Here is an 18,482-nt window from a genome sequence, read left to right as displayed (position 1 = left end):
CTCTCTCTCTCTCTCTCTCTCTCTCCCCCTCCCTCCCTCCCTCTCTCTCTCTGTCTCTCTCTCTCTCCCTCCCTCAGAGAATTAAGTTGCAGACATCATTCCCTTTACCCCAAAGAACTTCCGTGTTGAATTCCCAGTGGGGCATTTCTCTTACGTAACGCGGTACAGTTGTCAAAATCAGGAAATCTAACAGCGCGGCGTTACTGTGAATCTACAGTTCTTACTCAGCATTTGCCATTTGTTCCTACGATGTCCTGGTTTGCGCCCCCTCCCCCACCCCCCCAGCATTTACAATGCCCTGTTTTTAACAGAAAAATTTTTTTCCAGTATAGAGATCAGGACAGATTTGCCGGTGGGACCCATTTGGCACATCTTGGCAAATTGGCAAATTGTCCTTTGCCAACTAAATCTCCTAAATCTCACTCTTCCCAGTTCTCAAGTTCGAGCCCCACGCTGGGCTCTGTGCTGCCGGCTCCGAGCCTGGAGCTGCTTTGGATTCTGTGTCTCACTCTCTCTCTGACCCTTCCCTGCTCACGCTCTCTTCTCTCCTATAAATACACATTAAAACAAAAATGGAAAAGGACCGGCCAGTCTCAGGACAGTTGCTTTATAGCTTGTCCTTCAATCTGTGTTTGTCTGATGTGTCAAAATTAGATTCAGGACATGTATTTTTAGCAGGAGTTAATAACAGTTTTCAGGATGCCAGTGGCCCCGCCTCTTGTTGTGACCTTGCCAGAGTTTTAGAAGCGTTATGGTAATCCAATTGAAAACCTTTCAAACTTTGAGAAAAAAATTGATTTTAAACAACTAAAAACCCGGGAAGTAAGGCACTCACCACTGGGAGGAAAAATGGATGATAGTCTTTTTCTGCTAATTGCTACTTCCATTTAGATCATCTTATTTCATTAAAATAATCTATTATCTAAAACAACATACCAATTAGATTAATTGTTAACAATCATTGTCATGTCAAATAATAACACTTCACATGGAAATGGCTATTGATTCATTTTGTTAAGAATTCTTTTTAACTACAGCCGTATCCCAAGAGTATCATAAGTTTCTGTGTTACAGCGATAAATGTGGGGCCTGGGGATTCTGGGAATTCATAATTTAGTGAGGTATCCAGCCATTTAAATAGATAATTAAAAAATGCAACTAGGGGCACCTGGGTGGTTCAGTCGGTTAAACATCTGACTCTTGGTTTCGGCTCAGGTCATGACCTCATGGTCTGTGAGTTCAAGCCCTGCATCGGGCTCTATGCTGACAGTGTGGATCCTGCTTGGGATTCTCTCTCTCTCTTTCTCTCTGTCTCTCAAATGAACTTAAAAAAATGCAACTAATAGTTATACTTCAGGTGTCAGAGTGGAGTGGCTGTCATGAGGAATGTCCCCTTTCTTGAGCATGGCATTGCTGGTTCTGAGCACAGTGTATGACAGTTGAAGAAGGTAGCGTTTCTGAGCCCATGCTCTGCCTCGATTCTAGAATCCGCCTTCCGCCTACACTCAGCGACGAGGGCGGGTCCTTAGCCTGTCAGTAAATTGGGGGTAACAGTAGTGCCTGACTTATCAGAGTTGCTCTAAATATAACTCTTGTCTGAGAAGATGCCAACGGTGTGTGCCCAAGCCAGGCAGTGTTGATGGTATTGTAGCAGAGGTCTATTAAATGTTGGTGGGTGTGAGTAAATAAACAGAAGTATGAGCCAGGGGTCATGGGAGGTTATGGAGCCCATCAGAGAGGAGCTGATATGTCTTCTCAGAAGAGGTGACCTTCGTCTTATGTCTTACAGGGTGGAAGAGTGGGACCCAGCGTGTGGTTTGTGGTGCTTCATGCAAAATGAACACGGGGCCCTTGTTCAAAAATTAACAGTTTAAGGGGACGCCTGGGTGGCTCAGTTGGTTGAGCGCCCGACTTTTCCGTCTCCAGTCATGGTCTCATGGTTTTTGGGTTTGAGCCCCGCATCAGGCTCTGTGCTGACAGTGTGGAACCTGCTTGGGATTCTTTGTCTCTGTCTGTCTCTCTCAAAATAAACAAAATGAATTTATAAGAGAAATTAAGAATTTCCAGATGGCAGCAGGCAAGCATGAAACCAAGAACAGGAGCCTTCTGAACATGCAGCCCCGTTCTGGCACCCAGATCGCACAGGCACAGAGTGGCCTTGGTGGAGGGTCTTCCGTCGAGAGGCTGCAGGCCGGATGACCAGGAGTGCGGGATACGTACCTCAGGTCTGGCTCCCTCTTGTTCTTCCCGTTTGGGCCGTATTTCCTGAGTTTCCCTCCTGGTTTGAAAACAGAGGAGACCATGTAGGCCAGTGAGCGCCTGGCACCATGGGACGTCCATCCTGTGGTCTAGGACTCCATGGAGAAGGCACGCTTGGGAGAAGTCGGTGTTGGAAGTGTTTGAAAAATACAGTCAAGGGGCACCTGGGTGGCTCAGTTGGTTGGGCGTCCGCGTCTTGATTTTGGCTCAGGTCGTGATCTCAGGATTTGTGGGTTCGGATCCTGCGTCAGGCTCTGTGCTGGGATTCTCTTCTCTTCCTCTCTCTCTGCCCCTCCCCCAGTCTCATTCTCTCAAAAATAAAAAAGATAAACTTTAAAATTGCAACTCTTAAAAAAAAATACCATAGAAGTTGGAAAGCAGTAGAAAAAAACTGAAAGCTTGATCCACCGAAAGGCAGCCAGGTGTTGGAGAAGGTCTAGCGTGTCATTTCTCAAATAGCCAGGTGGCTTTTACAGATGGGAGCTGAGGGGCTCAGCGGGGCTCACAGGGGCTAGTGCTGCCTCCCACCAGCTAGTGAAGGGCGGGAATGTGACTTGGACCCCGGCTTGTCTGAATGCGCGTCTGGAGCTGGAGGTCTCAGCAGTCCTGTGTGCCGGGGGCTGGGGGTTGGGGGGAGGGACAGACAGCACCTTCACATGGAACCTTCACCTGTCACCCAGAGCAGTGATGTCCAGCCTTAATCCCCACACTACAGATTTAAAGAAGTTTAAAACGCGTTTCTGAGTCCAAAGGAATTTGTTATTAACCCAGCATCCTCATTCTAAGGTGGACAGACTGATTGTTAGAGTTGGTGGAAACCCGGTAGGGATCATGCCTTTGGATAAATAAGCGTTTCTTCTCCTTGAAATCCTCATTTGCAGCGCGATCAGAGACTGGAGGGAGGTTCCTCTGAGCTGAGGGGTCTTCTCTCACAGCGTTCGGTGGCATCAAAGTCCCACAGGCGAAGGTGGAAGGGTCTTGAAGTGGGAGCCAACCCGCAAAGCTTCATTTTGTGACTGGGAGGGTTTGGGCTGGGTGAGGTGAGAACAGTGAGTAAAGGGATCGTTTCTCTCTCCGTGTGTCCTGCTCAAACCAGAAGTGTAATTCTGGGGGCGGGGCGTGGGAGGGAGGGTGGTTCGCCTTGATGATCCCAGGTGGTCAGGGCAGTTGGATTTCTTTCCATTTTCAAGAGGTGAATTCCGTGGGCCTTCTACTGGGAATGTTTCCCCAGACTAACCTGTGAGCAAGGGCTGAATGAGGCACACGGTTAATTAGCTTTGAAAGAAAGTGCAAGCGGAGGCACGGCGAGCACAGTTGCCGGATGCTTCTTTCCCTCCGGAGACATCTGGGCACGCCGCCAGCCGCCAGCCCTAAGCCGGAAGTCTATGTGACATGGAGGGAACCCCCCTTCTTCAGGTTTTGGATATACATGGGTTTTAAAAACCAGCTGCTATGTTTCATCTTCCCCATTTCTTTCCAGATAGTTCTGGAAAGGGCCTCTTCACCCTTTCCTAGTGATGGAATAACCTCAGATCCCACCTTCACATAAGAGTGACATTTTTTTTTTCCAATTTATTTCAGAATCCACTTTGGACTATTAGTTAGGATTGTGGTTCACGTGACTGAATTTTGAGGTCAAGGATATACGTGTCTTTCCTTTTGGCATTGGTACGGCACTGGAATTTATCAGGAGAAGGTAGGGCGGAGTAGGGAAGATGCACTCCTTAATGGGAGTTGTGTTGTTCACCGGTAGTCAACTAAACTGAAACTTTGTATTCCGAAACCCAAGTACCGTTTGTGGTTTTCATAGTGTAAACTCCGTTCAGGCACGAGGAGCACCAAGCTGCGTTTTACACTTTAAAATTTGTTAATTGTATTTTTTTTTCAAGTTTCAGATATTTATTAATCATTGTAAACCCCAGCACAAATCACGAACATGATTTTGTGCATTTATAATGTTTATTTTTGAGAAAGGGAGAGACAAAGCGGGACAGGGGCAGAGAGACACAGACACCCAGAGTCCAAGCAGGTTCTAGGCTCTGTGCTGCCAGCTCAGAGCCTGACGCAGGGCTCAAACTCATGAACCATGAGATCATGACCTGAGCCGAAGTCAGACGCTCAACCGACTGAGCTCCCCAGATGCCCCCGATTCTGTGCATTTAGAGGGAAATGTTTCCTGGGTAAGTGGAAAATTGGGTGGAGGCTTCTGGAAGACCATCATTCAAAGTGGCTTCATAGGGAGACACCTCATCCAGAAGTCTGGACCTTCTCCAGTTGGCTGTAATCTGCATTTGCTGAGTAGAACCGTGTATTGATCATTGGACCCCAGTTTCCTCCAGGGCTCTGGGTTGCTCTTCTGTCCCTGCTGGCATCTGGATTGGACAGCCCCAAGCGCGAGACATACAGCATGGCTTTAGTACCTCCGACTCCGATAATGCCAAGAGGGGGACCCAGTGCTGAGGCCTCTTGGCCCGACCAAGGGTCTGGTGTGACACGGTTTGCGGCAGAGGCCTCCGGTTGGAAGAAAAGATCATATCTGTAAGGCCCGGCGCTAAGTAACCCCTGCACTGAGGATGGGCAGACACTCCCCCCTTTTAAAAAAAATTTTTAAAATGTATATTTATTTACTTATTTTTAAATTTATGTCTTTATTTTATTTTGAAAGACATTGACAGAGAGCAAGCGGGGGAGGGGCAGAGGGAGGGAGATAACAGAATCTGAAGCAGGCTCCAGGCTCTGAGCTGTCAGCACAGAGCCCGAGGAGGGGCTTGAACCCATAGACTGTGAGATCATGACCTGAGCCGAAGTCGGACGCTTAACCGACTGAGCCCCCCAGGCGGCCCAAATGTATGTTTATTTTTGAGAGACAGAGAGAGCATGAGTTGGGGGGGAGGCAGAGAAAGAGGGAGACACAGAATCCGAAGCAGGCTCCAGGCTCTGAGCTGTCAGCACAGAGCCCGATGCGGGGCTTGAACTCACAAACCGTGAGATCATGACCTGAGCCAAAGTCAGATGCTTAACCGACTGAGCCCCCCGGGCGCCCCGACACTCCTGTTTTGTACTTTTTTTAGAGAGGAGAATTGCAGCGAGCGGTCTTTTTGATATCAACCGCAGCAAAAGTACCGCAAAGGTCCTTGACTGCGGATCTCAAATCCGGTTCAGGAAGCAAAGTGTCGCCCTGCCCAAGCCTTCCTCCAAGATGCAGAGCATTCGCTTTTAAGTCTTGTTTAAAGCAGAGCCCGCCAGACACTCTCTCATGCCCTTCTCCGCCGCGTGCCCAGTGATTTCAGACCCCCGGGTTTCCGTGTTCAGAGTGCTCAACTTCTGTTTATTGCAAATCATTGGTGAACTCCTTTATTGTTTAATTAAAAAACAAAAAAACAATCCTGAGAACAATCTCACATACACGTTGAGGTGTTACCTTTCCCGAAAAGCACCCCGCCAGCTCCGGGGTGCTGTTCTGGTTCTTCATTATCGGGCCCCAGAAGCGGAGGGGACCATTTCTGTATTTATTTTAAAAGCCTCCGCGGGGTGTAAACTTGTTACACTGAAACATCAGCCTTTCTCTCTCTCTCTCTCTCTTTTTTAAGTTCCCACTATTTTAAACAAAAGCCCCAGGAAGTGGCCATGGAATTTATAATAATGCTCTTCAACCCTTCGCCTGTTTTCAAATAACAGTCTTTTCTGAGGGTCTGGGGAATGCAGACCAGTCTCTCTGAGGATGAAAATGTCAGCTTTAAACCCGGGAGCTGTGTTGGGCTCTGCAGAGGCGTTTCACCGTCAGCCCCGGGGAACTCACAGCTCCCCACTGCCCCGGAGTGTGACTTCAGGAGTGACCCACGGGCCGGGGCTGGTGCGTGGAGATGGGGCCCAGCGTGTACAGAAGCCTGCGTGCGCGATGGAAAATCAAAGTAGGGCCCGAGGTGTTCGGGGTCAGACTGTAGGCCCGCACGTACTCGGACCCCGGGATTTATTTTTAAAGAAGTTTTTTTTTTTCCGCGGGCTGTTCTGCAGTGTAGCTGGATTGTCACTTGCTTGTTTGGACTCCGGGGAGACATCTGGTTTCTCCCCGCGATGTAGACACACTGCTCTTATTCCAAAGCCGTCATCCGTGAAGAGCACGCTCTGGGCTCAGTAGCTTTGCTTATGAAAGGCTTGGGGTCCATCTCTACAGAAATAAACAGCTCTTGTAACTGGAATTTTGCTCCCTGTGATAAACTCGGGCTCCGAGGTGACTTGGGTAAAGTGTCGAAAGCTTGAAAGGGATACATTTATTTTATAGGAGGCATTTAGTGATGTAGGATGTGGCCAGCAGACAGTTCCCCACTTAACCTTTGTAAAAAATCTCAAACCCAACCTCTGTACAGCTTCTGCAAATGTATCTGCAAATCCCAGAGGCTGGAGGTGGGAGGCTGGGCGGTGGGCGGTCAGGGGAGGGGAAGCTGGGTTCTCGGCCCTGGGCACCGCCGGTGTTCCCGGGTGTTTTCACTTCGCTTCGCGAGCAGCCACGTCATTTGTGGGAACCGGTGCAAAACGAAAATGCAGGGCCCTGTGTGGAAGAGTTAGGAATTTTAAGATGAGAACGGGTCATTGATCCTCCCAAGGGCCGGGGGTGGGGGTGCCGTGTGAGCACAGGGGCTGCTCACCCGTGGGGCCGGCTCTCCTTCTGCCTGAGAGGGGCCTCAGGGAAGAAGTGTTGGGGACTTGTGTCTGCTAACCTTCGGTGGGGTGCTGGGAGAGCGTCTGCTTCCAGCCAGAGAATGGCCGGCGCGAGCCGCCCTGCTCTCTCTGGAGACAGGTGACAGTCCTTGGAGATGTGCTGTTTTTACATCTCCTCCTTTTTTTTTTTTTTTTAAATTTTTTAAACGTTTATTCGTTTTGGAGAGACAGAGAGACAGAGTGCAAGCAGGGGAGGGCGAGAGAAAGGGAGACAGAATCTGAAGCAGGCTCCAGGCCCTGAGCTGTCAGCACAGAGCCCTACATGGGGCTCGAACTCATGAGCTATGAGATCATGACCTGAGCCGAAGTCGGACGCTCAACCGACTGAGCCACCCAGGCGCCCCGTTTCTCATATTTCTTTGTTAGGAAGATGAGAAGCTCTACCAGAGTCCATCTGTACCTTGTTCCTTCTTTCTTTTGTTCGTTCTTTTGTGCAAGAATGTTTGTAGAAACCTCAAAATAGTTGTTAGTGTGAGGATGGAAACCACGTCTTTGGAGCCCTTTCCACAGCTTGAAGGGTTGTTTTTTCATTGTGTGAGTTAGTCCCAGCCCCTTAATGCCTGGCTGGTCGGTCTCATTTTGTCCCCCTTTTTCCCCCACTCCCCTCCCCCACCCCGGCCACCACAGCCAGGGCCACGGCGAGCTCCTTTTATTCCACGACCGCAGCCAGCCGTCCTGCGTGGCTGGTAGCTATGACTCTACCTACTCATATCTGCGTTTCCTTCTCTTTTCTTCCTGCCCCTTTTTCTCCTTTTGGGTTTACGTCTGTTCTCCTCCAGAAGAGCACCTCCGTGGCCACACACTAACCATGTGTCCCGCACGCACGCCCGAACTGTGCCTTTTCGACGGGCCCCCCAAAATGGCGGCGTGGAAAGGGAAGCCCAAATGTATGGTCGGGGCTTTGTGATGAGCTCGAGAGAGTGGGGGTTCTGAGGCTGTCCCTTTGTTGAAGGACCCTCCCCCCCATTCTGAAATGCTAATGAGGGAGCCATGGCTGAGCAATACTAGTGACTTCCGTCCGCCGCCCCCATCCTGAGACTGTTGGATGCCAGGCAGGTACAGTCCAAGGGCCCGTCTGAAGGCCCGGCGTGCCGGCCTTCCTCAGAACCTGCGCTGCCAACGCCGCGGGTTCAAAGGGGGTTTTACTGAGATGGAGCAGATGGACAGGGAGATGCAGAGTTCACGTTAACTGGTCGTAAATCAGGACTCCGTTGTAGAAGGAAAGATCTGGGTCTGGTCACTGAAGACTTGGAGCTCATTTAATTTATTATTATTTTTTTTCGTATTAGAAGAACTCCTTGCTCATAAACAAACCAAACCAAAACAATCACCCTGAAGAACGTAGACAGTGTATGTGCCAGAGAAAGGGATAAATTCCCTGCGGCTCCAGAAAGAATCACCCTCCAGCCTTCCAGCAAAATCCTGCTGATTTCGTCCTCTGTCCTGCCGGCATCCGCACATAGCCGTACATAGTTATTATTTAATAAGACTGGAAATACACGTTCCTCTTTGAGTCCCACGTAAGAGAAAATTTGTAGCGAGGTCTCCAAGTCTGGGACACAGGCTCCGTGATCGTTTGGGTCAGTCCACCAGCTCAAATTTTAGTAATAAAACCAAAGACAATGTGTAAATTTATGTTTGGGAAAGCCGGGGCACGCTCAGGGGCAGGAGAAGTTCATTGGCACCGAGGGCCGTGTTGAATTTATGATCTTCCTTGCTTCAGGCAGCGCCTCTGTAAACCCCCCGGGAAGGAAGGGGGGCTGTGCCTGTTCCTCCTGTTGCCCCTGGTGGGACCAGAAGAACTGCTCAGGCAGGAAAAGAATTCTGCACTTGGGGCTCTCTTTCCCCCATTTCTAATGCTCTTTGTTTTTTGTTTTGTTTCGCTTTAAATATTTTTTATGTTTCTTATTTAATTTTGAGAAAGAGAGACAGCACGAGCAGGGGAGGGTCAGAGAGAGAGGGAGACACAGAATCTGAAGACAGGCTCCAGGCTGGCTTGAACCCACAAACTGTGAGATCATGACCTGAGCCGAAGTCCGACATCTAACAGACCGAGCCCCCCAGCCGCCCTCTGACTCTTTGGATGGGCGGCCGTCCTCTCTTTGCTGGGCAGGTGTCTCCACATAATGAAGACTTGAGGCTGTGGGTCTCTCTCCAGGGTGTTAGGGTTCAGGCCCACCAGTTGCATTTAGTCCCGCGTTTTGTGAGAACGAGGCACGTTAAACACTCCTGTCCTGGTGTGAGGTGCACCCTGGGAGAATCCGGAAGTCCTGACCGGTCGGCCCAGCCCCTCGCCACCTGCTGCGTTCTGTCTACAAGTTGTTATTAGCCTGTGTGTGTATGCTTTCCTTTTCAGTGCCCGTTCTACCCACTGTTACCGCGGCACAATTTAATTAAATACAAGCATGAATTAAAACGAAACCCTATGGAACCTCCTTGAAAGAGTTGATTCAGTAGAGATCAGCGGAATGCTATGGAAAGTCTCGATGGAGGTGAACCATTAAAAAGACACACTGAATTGTGTGAAAAGTATAAAATGCTGTGGAAAACTGTAAAAGTCTAGAGTCGGACACTTAGGTTATTTCATTAGCGTCTTTAAGTTCCTCTTAACGCTAACGAATCTCAAGACAGGAATCCTGCTTCGTGGACGCTGGGTGTTAGTGGGGTGAGCGGGTGCGGCGGAGAGGGACAGCTCTCGGTGCTGGGTAAAGCGGGCTTCCCTGAGGAGGCCGGAGAGTCACTGCTGTCATTTCCTTTCTCTGTTGGCTGACCTTTAGAAGTTAAATGAGCTTTTTTTTTTTTTTTTTTTTTTTTTTTTTAACCAAAGGCCAATGACCTGAAGAGTGTACCATGTGAGAATTTGCCCCATCTCCAGAATGCAGGCCACCGCCTCTCTGGACTTGCTCTTAGGACCACTGGCCCCGACCACCCTTCCTCTTGGTCTCTCGCTGTTCCCTGCCCCCCACGCAGTGCTCCTGGTCTTGCCGAAGGGGGTGCAGCCTGCCTTGCTTGAGCGTATGGGCTCCTGGCGCTCACCACTTCTCACATCTCGTGCCTTCCTCCCGTCGGTTACTGGTTACTAGTGTCCTTCCTCTGGCCATTTCCGGTCTCACCTCTCCTGCAGAGTGTGTGTTGGCCACCCCCCTCAGCCCGTCCCATTATTATTTGTCGCCCCCTTCCCTCCGCTAGAGTGAGAGTTCCATGTGTCCCCCCTCTGCGGACCACCGGGCATACAGCAGGTGCTCCATAAATGGTGCTTGAGTGTTGAGTGCATGCTCTGGGGGTGTCTGCGTGGGCGCTGGGCTCCCCTCCATCGTTTCACACTCTATTTTGCACGAACAGCCTCTGTCTGGCTCTCCCCACCAGCTCTTGGGTTTGCAAACTATAGCCCAGGGGCCAAATTCAGCCCCCCCCCTTTTATTTTTTGGTGCAGCCTAGGAGCTAAGAATGGTTTTTAGCCTTTGCAGGGAACAGTTGGCCCAGTGGGGACCCGACACTGTCCACTGCCTTGGTCCCCACCAGCACAGGCTTGTTGGCTCCTGAAGGAGACCAGGGTTTTTTCCCCTACGATATGGGGACTGTCTTGCATCCTTGAATTCCCATAGCAGAGAGCTAAGTAAATGTTTCTGGGGGGTTGAACTGAACTTACTTTTTTTTTTTAATGTTTTATTTATTTTTGAGACAGAGAGAGACAGAGCATGAGCGGGGAGGGGCAGAGAGAGAGGGAGGCACAGAATCTGAAGCAGGTTCCAGTCTCTGAGCTGTCAGCACAGAGCCCAACATGGGGCTCGAACCCACGAATGTGAGATCATGACCTGAGCCGAAGTCGGAGGCTTAACCGACTGAGCCACCCACACGGCCTTGAACTTACTTTTTAAGTTTTATTCTTTATTCACTCTGGAGTCAGACGGTGGTGTGAATCCTAGCTCTGAGCTGCTCTGAGAGACTAGGAGTGTGAGGACAGGTCAGAGCGAATTTTGCTCATCTGAATGCTCTAGATAATAAAATGTCACTGTGTTAGCATCTGTCTGGTACTTAGCACAGGATTGGTGTTTAACGTTAGCTCTTACTGTTTATCCAGGCGCCCAGCGGAAGTTGTAAAGTCTGATGATAATCACGTAAATGAAATATGTACCAATTGCAAATTAAAAAAAAAATCACTCATTTGTGGTTGGCTTCTTTCCGGGGGTATTGAAAATTAAGAGTTGACCTTCTGTCCATGGATCTGACTCTTAATTTTCTTCCCCATTTCCATGCTGTTTTTTTGTTGTGTTTTGAGGCTGCATGAATCTCACGGTGCTGACTTAGAACTAAGCTTATACGAGGCCGTAAGACAGAGGCCTCGAGGCGGGGGTGAGTTACTCCAGGGCTCTAACGGGGGACTCCGTTCCTGGAGCAGTCCGTGCAGCAGGTGAATCTCTCCCCAAGAGAGGCGGGCCGTGTTGATGAGGTTGGCTGGGCGGGGACGCACATACTTTGGGTACACGGTGTAGACTTTGCAGGCTTGTGGGCACTCCACAAAGACACGAGGAATTGAAATGCATTCACACATGATGGATCTCGGACGTCTTTCTTTGCAGGGACGGTGAAGGTGAAGAGCTCCAATATCCAGGTTGGAGATCTTATCATCGTTGAAAAGGTGGGTGGGGTTTGGGACGGACTGCTGTGTGAGTTTGTGGAAGTGGGCAGTCATTGCCGCTTCCTGAATCTGGACATCTGGAAGAATGTGGGCTTTTTGGGATTTTCTTCTATAACTTTGCCTGGGGAGGAAAATTGTTTTTCCCATGAGACCTACACAGAAAGTACTTTTTCAAGGTTTACATGTATTGGTTAGCCAAAAATTCTGCTTATAAACACAAGTACAGGTTTTTAAAAATTTTTTTATTTATTTTTGAGAGAGAGAGACCATGTGAGTGGGGAAGGGGCGGAGAGAGAGGGAGACCCAGAATCTGAAGCAGGCTCCAGGCTCTGAGCTGTCAGCACAGAGCCCGACGCGGGGCTCAAACCCACGAACTGTGAGATCATGACCTGAGCCAAAGTTGGATGCTTAGGTAACTGCGTCACCCAGGCGCCCCTAAGTTTTGATTTCCTATTTGATGCGTCTGTTTTTTTTCTTTTTTAAAACTTGTTACAAAATCTTTCCGAGAAGTCTGCTTGCTGCGTAAACACATAAAAATATTGGTCATTTACCGTTTGAGCAGTTTCAGGTTGCATTTTGTGATATAAACACAGTGCTTTTCTGTCAGTTTGGGGGGAGATGGGGTTCAGTGTAATACGAGAGCTGTAAGGAGGCCAGAAGACACATTTTTAGAAGAGCGCCCTCAGTAAATGTTTGTGACTTTGGCCCCCACTCGCCTCTTTCCACCGTCTGTTTGGAAGGTAGCGGGTTTTGGGGGTGGCCCTGGAGAGCCGGGGAATAATATTTGATTTGAAAAGGATCATATTGTAACCAGTTTCTGTAGGAAGTGAACCATGCTCTTTTAAAAGGATTAAATCCAAGAACTCAAAGTCGATTTGAGGGAGAGTGAAGCGCTTCTGGGTGGCAGCTCGGAAGAAACACACAGACGCTTTCTGTTATTACGCACTTTTCTGTTCATAATTAAAGGGGGGGGGCGCTGTTATGTCGTGGGTTTTTTGTGTTTTTGGTTTTTTTTGAGACTGGCTTCTGCTGCTGCTTTCTACTTGACTTCCTTATTAAAATTCCACCCAAAGCCACACATCGAGCCAGAAAATTGGTTGGAGCAGAAAGCGTGAGTGGAGTGTGTGTGTGTCTTTGGTTTCGGCAGAGCGCCTGGAAGAAAGGCGGCCAGGGCAGGCGGCTGGAGGCCCCGGCCCTCTGGCTGCAACGCCAGGAGGCAATGTTTGGATTCTTCAGGAAACTAGCTCTCTTCCCGAGATAAGGTTTCAGTAGGGGATTAGGAAAGTAACAGCAGCGTGCAAGATTTTTCAGATTCAAAACGGAATAAACCCCCCAATCTGTCTGGGACAAAGGCAGACCCTTGAGCGAGGCCGTGGGTGTTCAGTGGCCCCTCCCCACCGAGAGGGCGGGGGCGGGGTGGGGAGCGGAACCCCACACGTGGGCCTTGCCACTAACAGCCTTTCTTTTCATTACGCAGAACCAGCGGGTCCCTGCTGACATGATCTTCCTGAGGACGTCAGAAAAAAACGGTAAGCATCTGGGATCAATTTTGAAAATAACCATTAACCTTTCAGTAGTAATTTGGCAAAATAATCATTTGAAAATGGAACAGAAGTAGATGATCATTTTGGACCGTGGAGGCAAATCGAAAACATCTCTTTAACAGAGCAGTCTTTTAGGGGGAAAAAAAAAAAGCATTCTTGGTACTCACAGCTCAACAGATTTGGATCATCAGTGCTGATGGTGAAGCCACACTCGCAGTGGCCATGATTTCCCTTTCTGGGCCCCCGTTAGGGTTCCCTTCAGGGGTTGGCGGGATAAGGAAGTGGGTCTAATGCGTAGAAGCAAACAGAACTCCTCTCTCTTCGGAGAAAACACCAGGAGGTGTGTGGCTGTAGGGAAGCTGGGAGTGGGGGGTAGGTGGCCTGTTGGGCCCTTGGCTCATGAGTGGCGGGGCCGTGCCTCCCCTCACTCGTCAGTTTATTTATGATCACAGCCCACTTGGGCCCGGGCGAGCTGCTGGAGGCTCTTCCAAGACCCTGCTCTGGGCAGTTTATTTGCCGGTGTGGCCGCCACCTGCCCCCCCCCCCCCCCCCATCTGCCGACTCTAATCTCCTTTTTAGGTTTTGTTACTTAAGCTGTTGGAAGGCAACGTGACTGTTTTCCTCTTGCCTATGGACACAATCAGGTCTTTGGACATCTGGAAAAAAAAATCACATTTATATTCCTTCAAGGTTGCTGCAACCCATTTTATTATCAATCAAATAAAAGTATAGATGAAATTTTATACTGATAGTGTATTTAAGAAGCCCAGAGGTGGGGGAGAAGGCACTAGATTAAAAGTCTTCTTTTGAAATCTGCAGCTGTGTCCTCAGTTGGCTCTTACGTCCTTGCCAGTGAAGATTGAGCGTTGTGGGTTAGGGGTCCCCGAAATGTCCCCCCCCATTCCCGACAAATGAAAAGATTTGATGTTTTTCCTTTTTTCTTATTTATTCTTATTTTGTTTTATCTTGTTTCAATGTTTATTTTAGAGAGAGAGAACAGGGAGGGGCAGAGAGAGAGAGGGGGACAGAATCCGAAGCAGCTCCAGGCTCTGAGCTGTCAGCACAGAGCCCGACATGGGGCTCGAACCCACAAACTGTGGGACCATGATCTGACGCTTAACAGACTGAGCCACTGAGGCGTCCCTTCTTTTTTCTTTTTTTAAAGTTGATTTATTTTGAGAGCGAGAACATGAGTGGGGAAGGGATAGGGAAAGAGGGAGAGAGAGAGAGAATCTCAAGCAGGCTCCGTGCTGTTGGCACAGAGGCTGACTCGGGGCTCGAACTCATGAACTCTGAGGTCACACCTGAGCCAAAACTGAGAGTCAGATGCTTAACTGACTGAGCCACCCAACGCCCCCAGACGTGCTCTCCCATAAGAGCGCCCAGAGGTCTTGGCTGCAGTGCCCACAAATTCACCACATTTGGGGTCTGATGACTGCACAGCTAAGTCATTGTTGAGACTGGCACGTAGACTGAAACAGGCTTCTGCGTGCAAGTAGGTGACAAAGCAGGTCCCTTCCGGCGCCTTCTGCGTTCCGAGCAGTCTGACAGGATCAACGGTCGAGCCCTCGGTATATGAGGTTGCTGCTGTTCTGTCCATCTTTACAGTCAGGGAAACTGAGGCCCGGACAGCCTACGTAACTTCTGAGGGCATGCAGCTCGCACGCGGTGCCGCTGGCCGTGGGTCCAGGGGTCTGGTTCCTGATACGGCGTTGCACGGCGCCTGCCCAGAGCGGCCTGACGCGCTCCCACCCCGCGCCGGCCGCCGTGCTGGGGTTCCGTCACCCCCCGCCCCCGGGTCTTCACAGCAGAGTCCTGCGGGCCGCGTTTCTCCCTGTTTCACAGACAGGGCCTGCTGGGGTGTATTTAGCAAGGTCAAGGAGCAGGCCCCGGCTCCTACTCAGAGTGGATGGCAGAGTGAGGATTAGAACCCAGCCCTTCCCACCCGAGAGCTTGCCGAGGAAGCGGGAAACGGGGGGTTTTCTTTTCCATTTTGGTTGCCGGCCATCGGTTGGATTTTTCCTAAGGCCAGAGCAGGAATGAACCCTGAGCTGCAGGGGTCTCGACGGCGCCCACCTTCCTTCCACAGGGTCGTGCTTCCTGCGGACGGACCAGCTGGACGGCGAGACGGACTGGAAGCTTCGGCTGCCCGTGGGCTGCGCGCAGAGGCTCCCCGCCGCAGCCGTGAGTAGCTGTCCCCCAGAGACACAGCCTGGCAGCCGGCCTGGGTGCCCTGCACGTGCAGAGCAGCGTGCGGGGCGTCCGGGGCCAAGGAGGGCCGACGGCGTGGCGTCCGGGGGACCCCGAGCGCCTGTCCTTCCAAGCTAAAGTGTGAACTGCAGCGGGGGGCTCTTCGCAGGGAAGCTCGGAATCTTTTTTAAGTTTGTTTTTTTGAGAGCGAAAGAGAGAGCGGGGGAGGGGAAGGGGGGGAGAGAGAGTCCCAAGTAGGGTCCACACTGTCAGCACAGAGCCTGACGCGGGGCTCGAGCTCATGAACCGTGAGATCGTGGCCTGAGCGGCAATCCAGAGTCGGGCGCTTAACCGACTGAGCCCCCAGGCGCCCCGAAGCTCGAGTCTCAAGACGCCCCCACAGGGTTCCTGGCGTGAACCCGGAGCTAAGACAGGTGCGTCGATTCTCCGCTCGGGGCCTCCGAAGGCTTCTCGTCTTACCGAGCCCTCGCCGGTGTCCCCAAGCCCTACGTCCGCTGTGCCCGTGCCCGCCGGTGCCGGCCCCCTCCCGATCAGGCCTCCTCTGCCTCTGAGTGTTTGCCCTCGCAGTTTCTGGCACCGGTGACAAGTCAGACTGCAGCGGCTGCCTGGGCGGACGTCTCCATTCTGTCTCCTGGGTTTTGTGCTCAGGTCTCCTTGTCTGGGAGGCATTTTCTGACCCCCCCCCCCCCCCCCCCCCCCCCCCCCCCCCCCCCCCCCCCCCCCCCCCCCCCCCCCGCTCGCTTCAAGGCAGTGTCTCCCAGCACAGAGTTCTGCTCGATGTGTTCACTGCTGGAACAGTGTGAGGAACAGCATGTGGAACAGTGTGTGGGACAACACCGAAGCCCTCTCTCAGCGGGTGCCTGCATAGAACCAACCAGCTCTCAGAGCTCCGCAAGGTCCCGCACTTCCTCATCAGCCCACGTCACTCGTGCCGTGATTTGTAAAGGGAGGGGGACATGGAGCTGGAGAGTAAGTTTAAACACAAGCCACGTAGGTTGGATGTGGCCCAAGGCCTGGGTTACAAAGTCACACAATGTAATTGAAACACGCAGAGACCAGCAGTGTCCGAAAGGCTCAGGCAGGACATGTAAGCTTTTCCGGGGCCAGCAGTCACCGTAACTGTGGTCTGTGGGGACGGAGGGGGGAGGACAGTGTTCCCTGCTAACCTGCCACTAACGGCGCCCACCGGACTGGTGATTTTCCATAGCCAGTGACAGGTGACACTGCACCAGTGTTAGCGTTTATTTTCACACCGGGCGTTCTAGAGTAGGGAGTTTCTGACCGTGGTCAGGAGCCCCTGGGAATCCTTCGGAGGCACTCCCCTGCCTCTGAGAGGGAGTTAATCTGCTGAGAGGTTCTGAGTTTTCTGGGTGACGCGTTTTAAAACTTTTTTTTAATGTTTATTTTTGAGAGAGAGAGACAGAGAGAGACAAAGAGAGACAGAGCACGAGCAGGGGAGGGACAGAGAGAGAGGGAGACACAGAATCGGAAGCAGGCTCCAGGCTCTGAGCTGTCAGCACAGAGCCTGACACGGGGCTTGAACTCATGAACCATGAGATCATAACCTGAGCCGAAGTCAGGGGCTTAACCGACTGAGCCACACAGGGGCATTTTAACTTCCTGGTAAGATTTCTGCATAGAAAGCTTCATGATCCTCAAAATGATTTGAAGGACTCACTTTAAGAAACAGTCTAGGGGTGCCTGGGTGGCTCAGCCGGTTGAGCTTCTGACTTCAAGTTATGATCTTGTGGTTCGTGAGTTTGAGCCCCACATTGGGCTCTCTTTGCTGTCAGCATGGAGACCCCTTCAGATCCTGTGTCTCTGTCTCTCTCTGCCCTTCCCCTGCTCATGCTCTTTCTCTTAAAAATGAATACAAATTAAAAAAAAAGAAGAAGAAATAGTCTAGAAGAGCCTAGAATCATGAAGATAGTACTTGACTGTCAGCTGCACGAAGTTGCGTTTCTTGGTGTGTGCTTTGAATGTGTCAGTTTAACAAATGCTCGTGTCTCCCGCCCACACCTCCCCCCATCTGGCCCGGGCCTGGGTTGGGGTCCAGGGAAGGGGGGAGATGCCCTGTCTCTGTTCTCAGGAATCTCTGCCTTAATGGGCCAAAGGGATCTGAGCGGGGAGCAACAATTCAGCAAGGTTGTAGGTTAAAAGAATTGTATGAAAAGATTACCTGGATGTTACGTGTATATATTCTTGTTTTAAAAAAATTAAATGGGGGCGCCTGGGTGGCTCAGCCGGTTAGGCGTCCAACTCTTGATTTTGGCTCAGGTCATGCTCCCATGATTTGGGTGTTTGAGCCCCACATTGGGCTCTGTGTTGACAGCGCAGAACCTGCTTGGATTCTCTGTCTCCCTCTCTCTCTGCCCCTCCTCTGCTCTCTCTCTCTCTCTCTCAAAATAAGTAAACATTCAAAAAAATTAAATCATACGGAAAGCCCTGGAGGAAAAAGTGAACAGTCTCGTTCATGGCCTCCACCCCACACCTTACCCGCTTTCCTTGGGGGTCATGTGAAGTCGGCGGTGATCTTTGCAGACCTTTGTCAGCCCACTTGCCTGCAGAGGTGCGCCTGCAGACTTGGTGGGGGGAGCTTTTCTAGAGAAGGGGTCCGACTGCATTTGTGATTCTGCACCCTTTGCCCCTGTCTGCTTCGGATGTGTCTCAGGCCTTTTCTTACAAGTACGTAGAGGCCACAGAACAAAATACATCTGCCTACGGGATCTCCTTACTAGTTCATAGAGGCTCAGGCCCTGTCCGAGGGGGTGACCGGTAGCCTCCACCCCACTCCAGAGCCCTGTTGCCAAGGCCATTGTGGTCCAAATACCTGTGGTGTCAGGTCCTGGCTACCTGACTGGAGATTTTTTTTCTAATTTTTTTATTGTGGTAAAATACACATCAGCTTTACCACGTTATGATTTAAATTTTTTTTAAATGTATGTTCATTTTTGAGAGAGAGCATGCGAGAGAGCAGGGGAGGAGCAGAGAGAGAGGAGAGAGAGCATCCCAAGCAGTTCACCGCCCTTGTAGCACAGAGCCCGATTCGGGGCTCGAACTCACAAACTGTGAGATCACAACCTGAGCTGAAGTCAGATGCTCAACTGACT

The 18,482-nt window shown here is 50.8% G+C and overlaps 1 protein-coding gene across 1 annotated transcript in view; it reads left to right on the top strand.

The window, feature by feature from the left end:
• The window catches only part of ATP9A (ATPase phospholipid transporting 9A (putative)), a 103,298-nt gene that overhangs the window by 22,036 nt on the left and 62,780 nt on the right, over positions 1 to 18,482 (top strand). The window contains exons 5-7 of the mRNA XM_029917968.1: positions 11,559 to 11,617; positions 13,095 to 13,146; positions 15,251 to 15,345. Of these exons, the coding sequence (XP_029773828.1) occupies positions 11,559 to 11,617; positions 13,095 to 13,146; positions 15,251 to 15,345 (206 nt within the window). The remainder of the gene's footprint in view (positions 1 to 11,558; positions 11,618 to 13,094; positions 13,147 to 15,250; positions 15,346 to 18,482) is intronic.

The sequence above is a fragment of the Suricata suricatta genome, chromosome 12 (assembly GCF_006229205.1).
Source record: "Suricata suricatta isolate VVHF042 chromosome 12, meerkat_22Aug2017_6uvM2_HiC, whole genome shotgun sequence".
Classification (NCBI taxonomy): domain Eukaryota; kingdom Metazoa; phylum Chordata; class Mammalia; order Carnivora; family Herpestidae; genus Suricata; species Suricata suricatta.
This window is presented reverse-complemented; position numbering and strand designations above follow the sequence as displayed.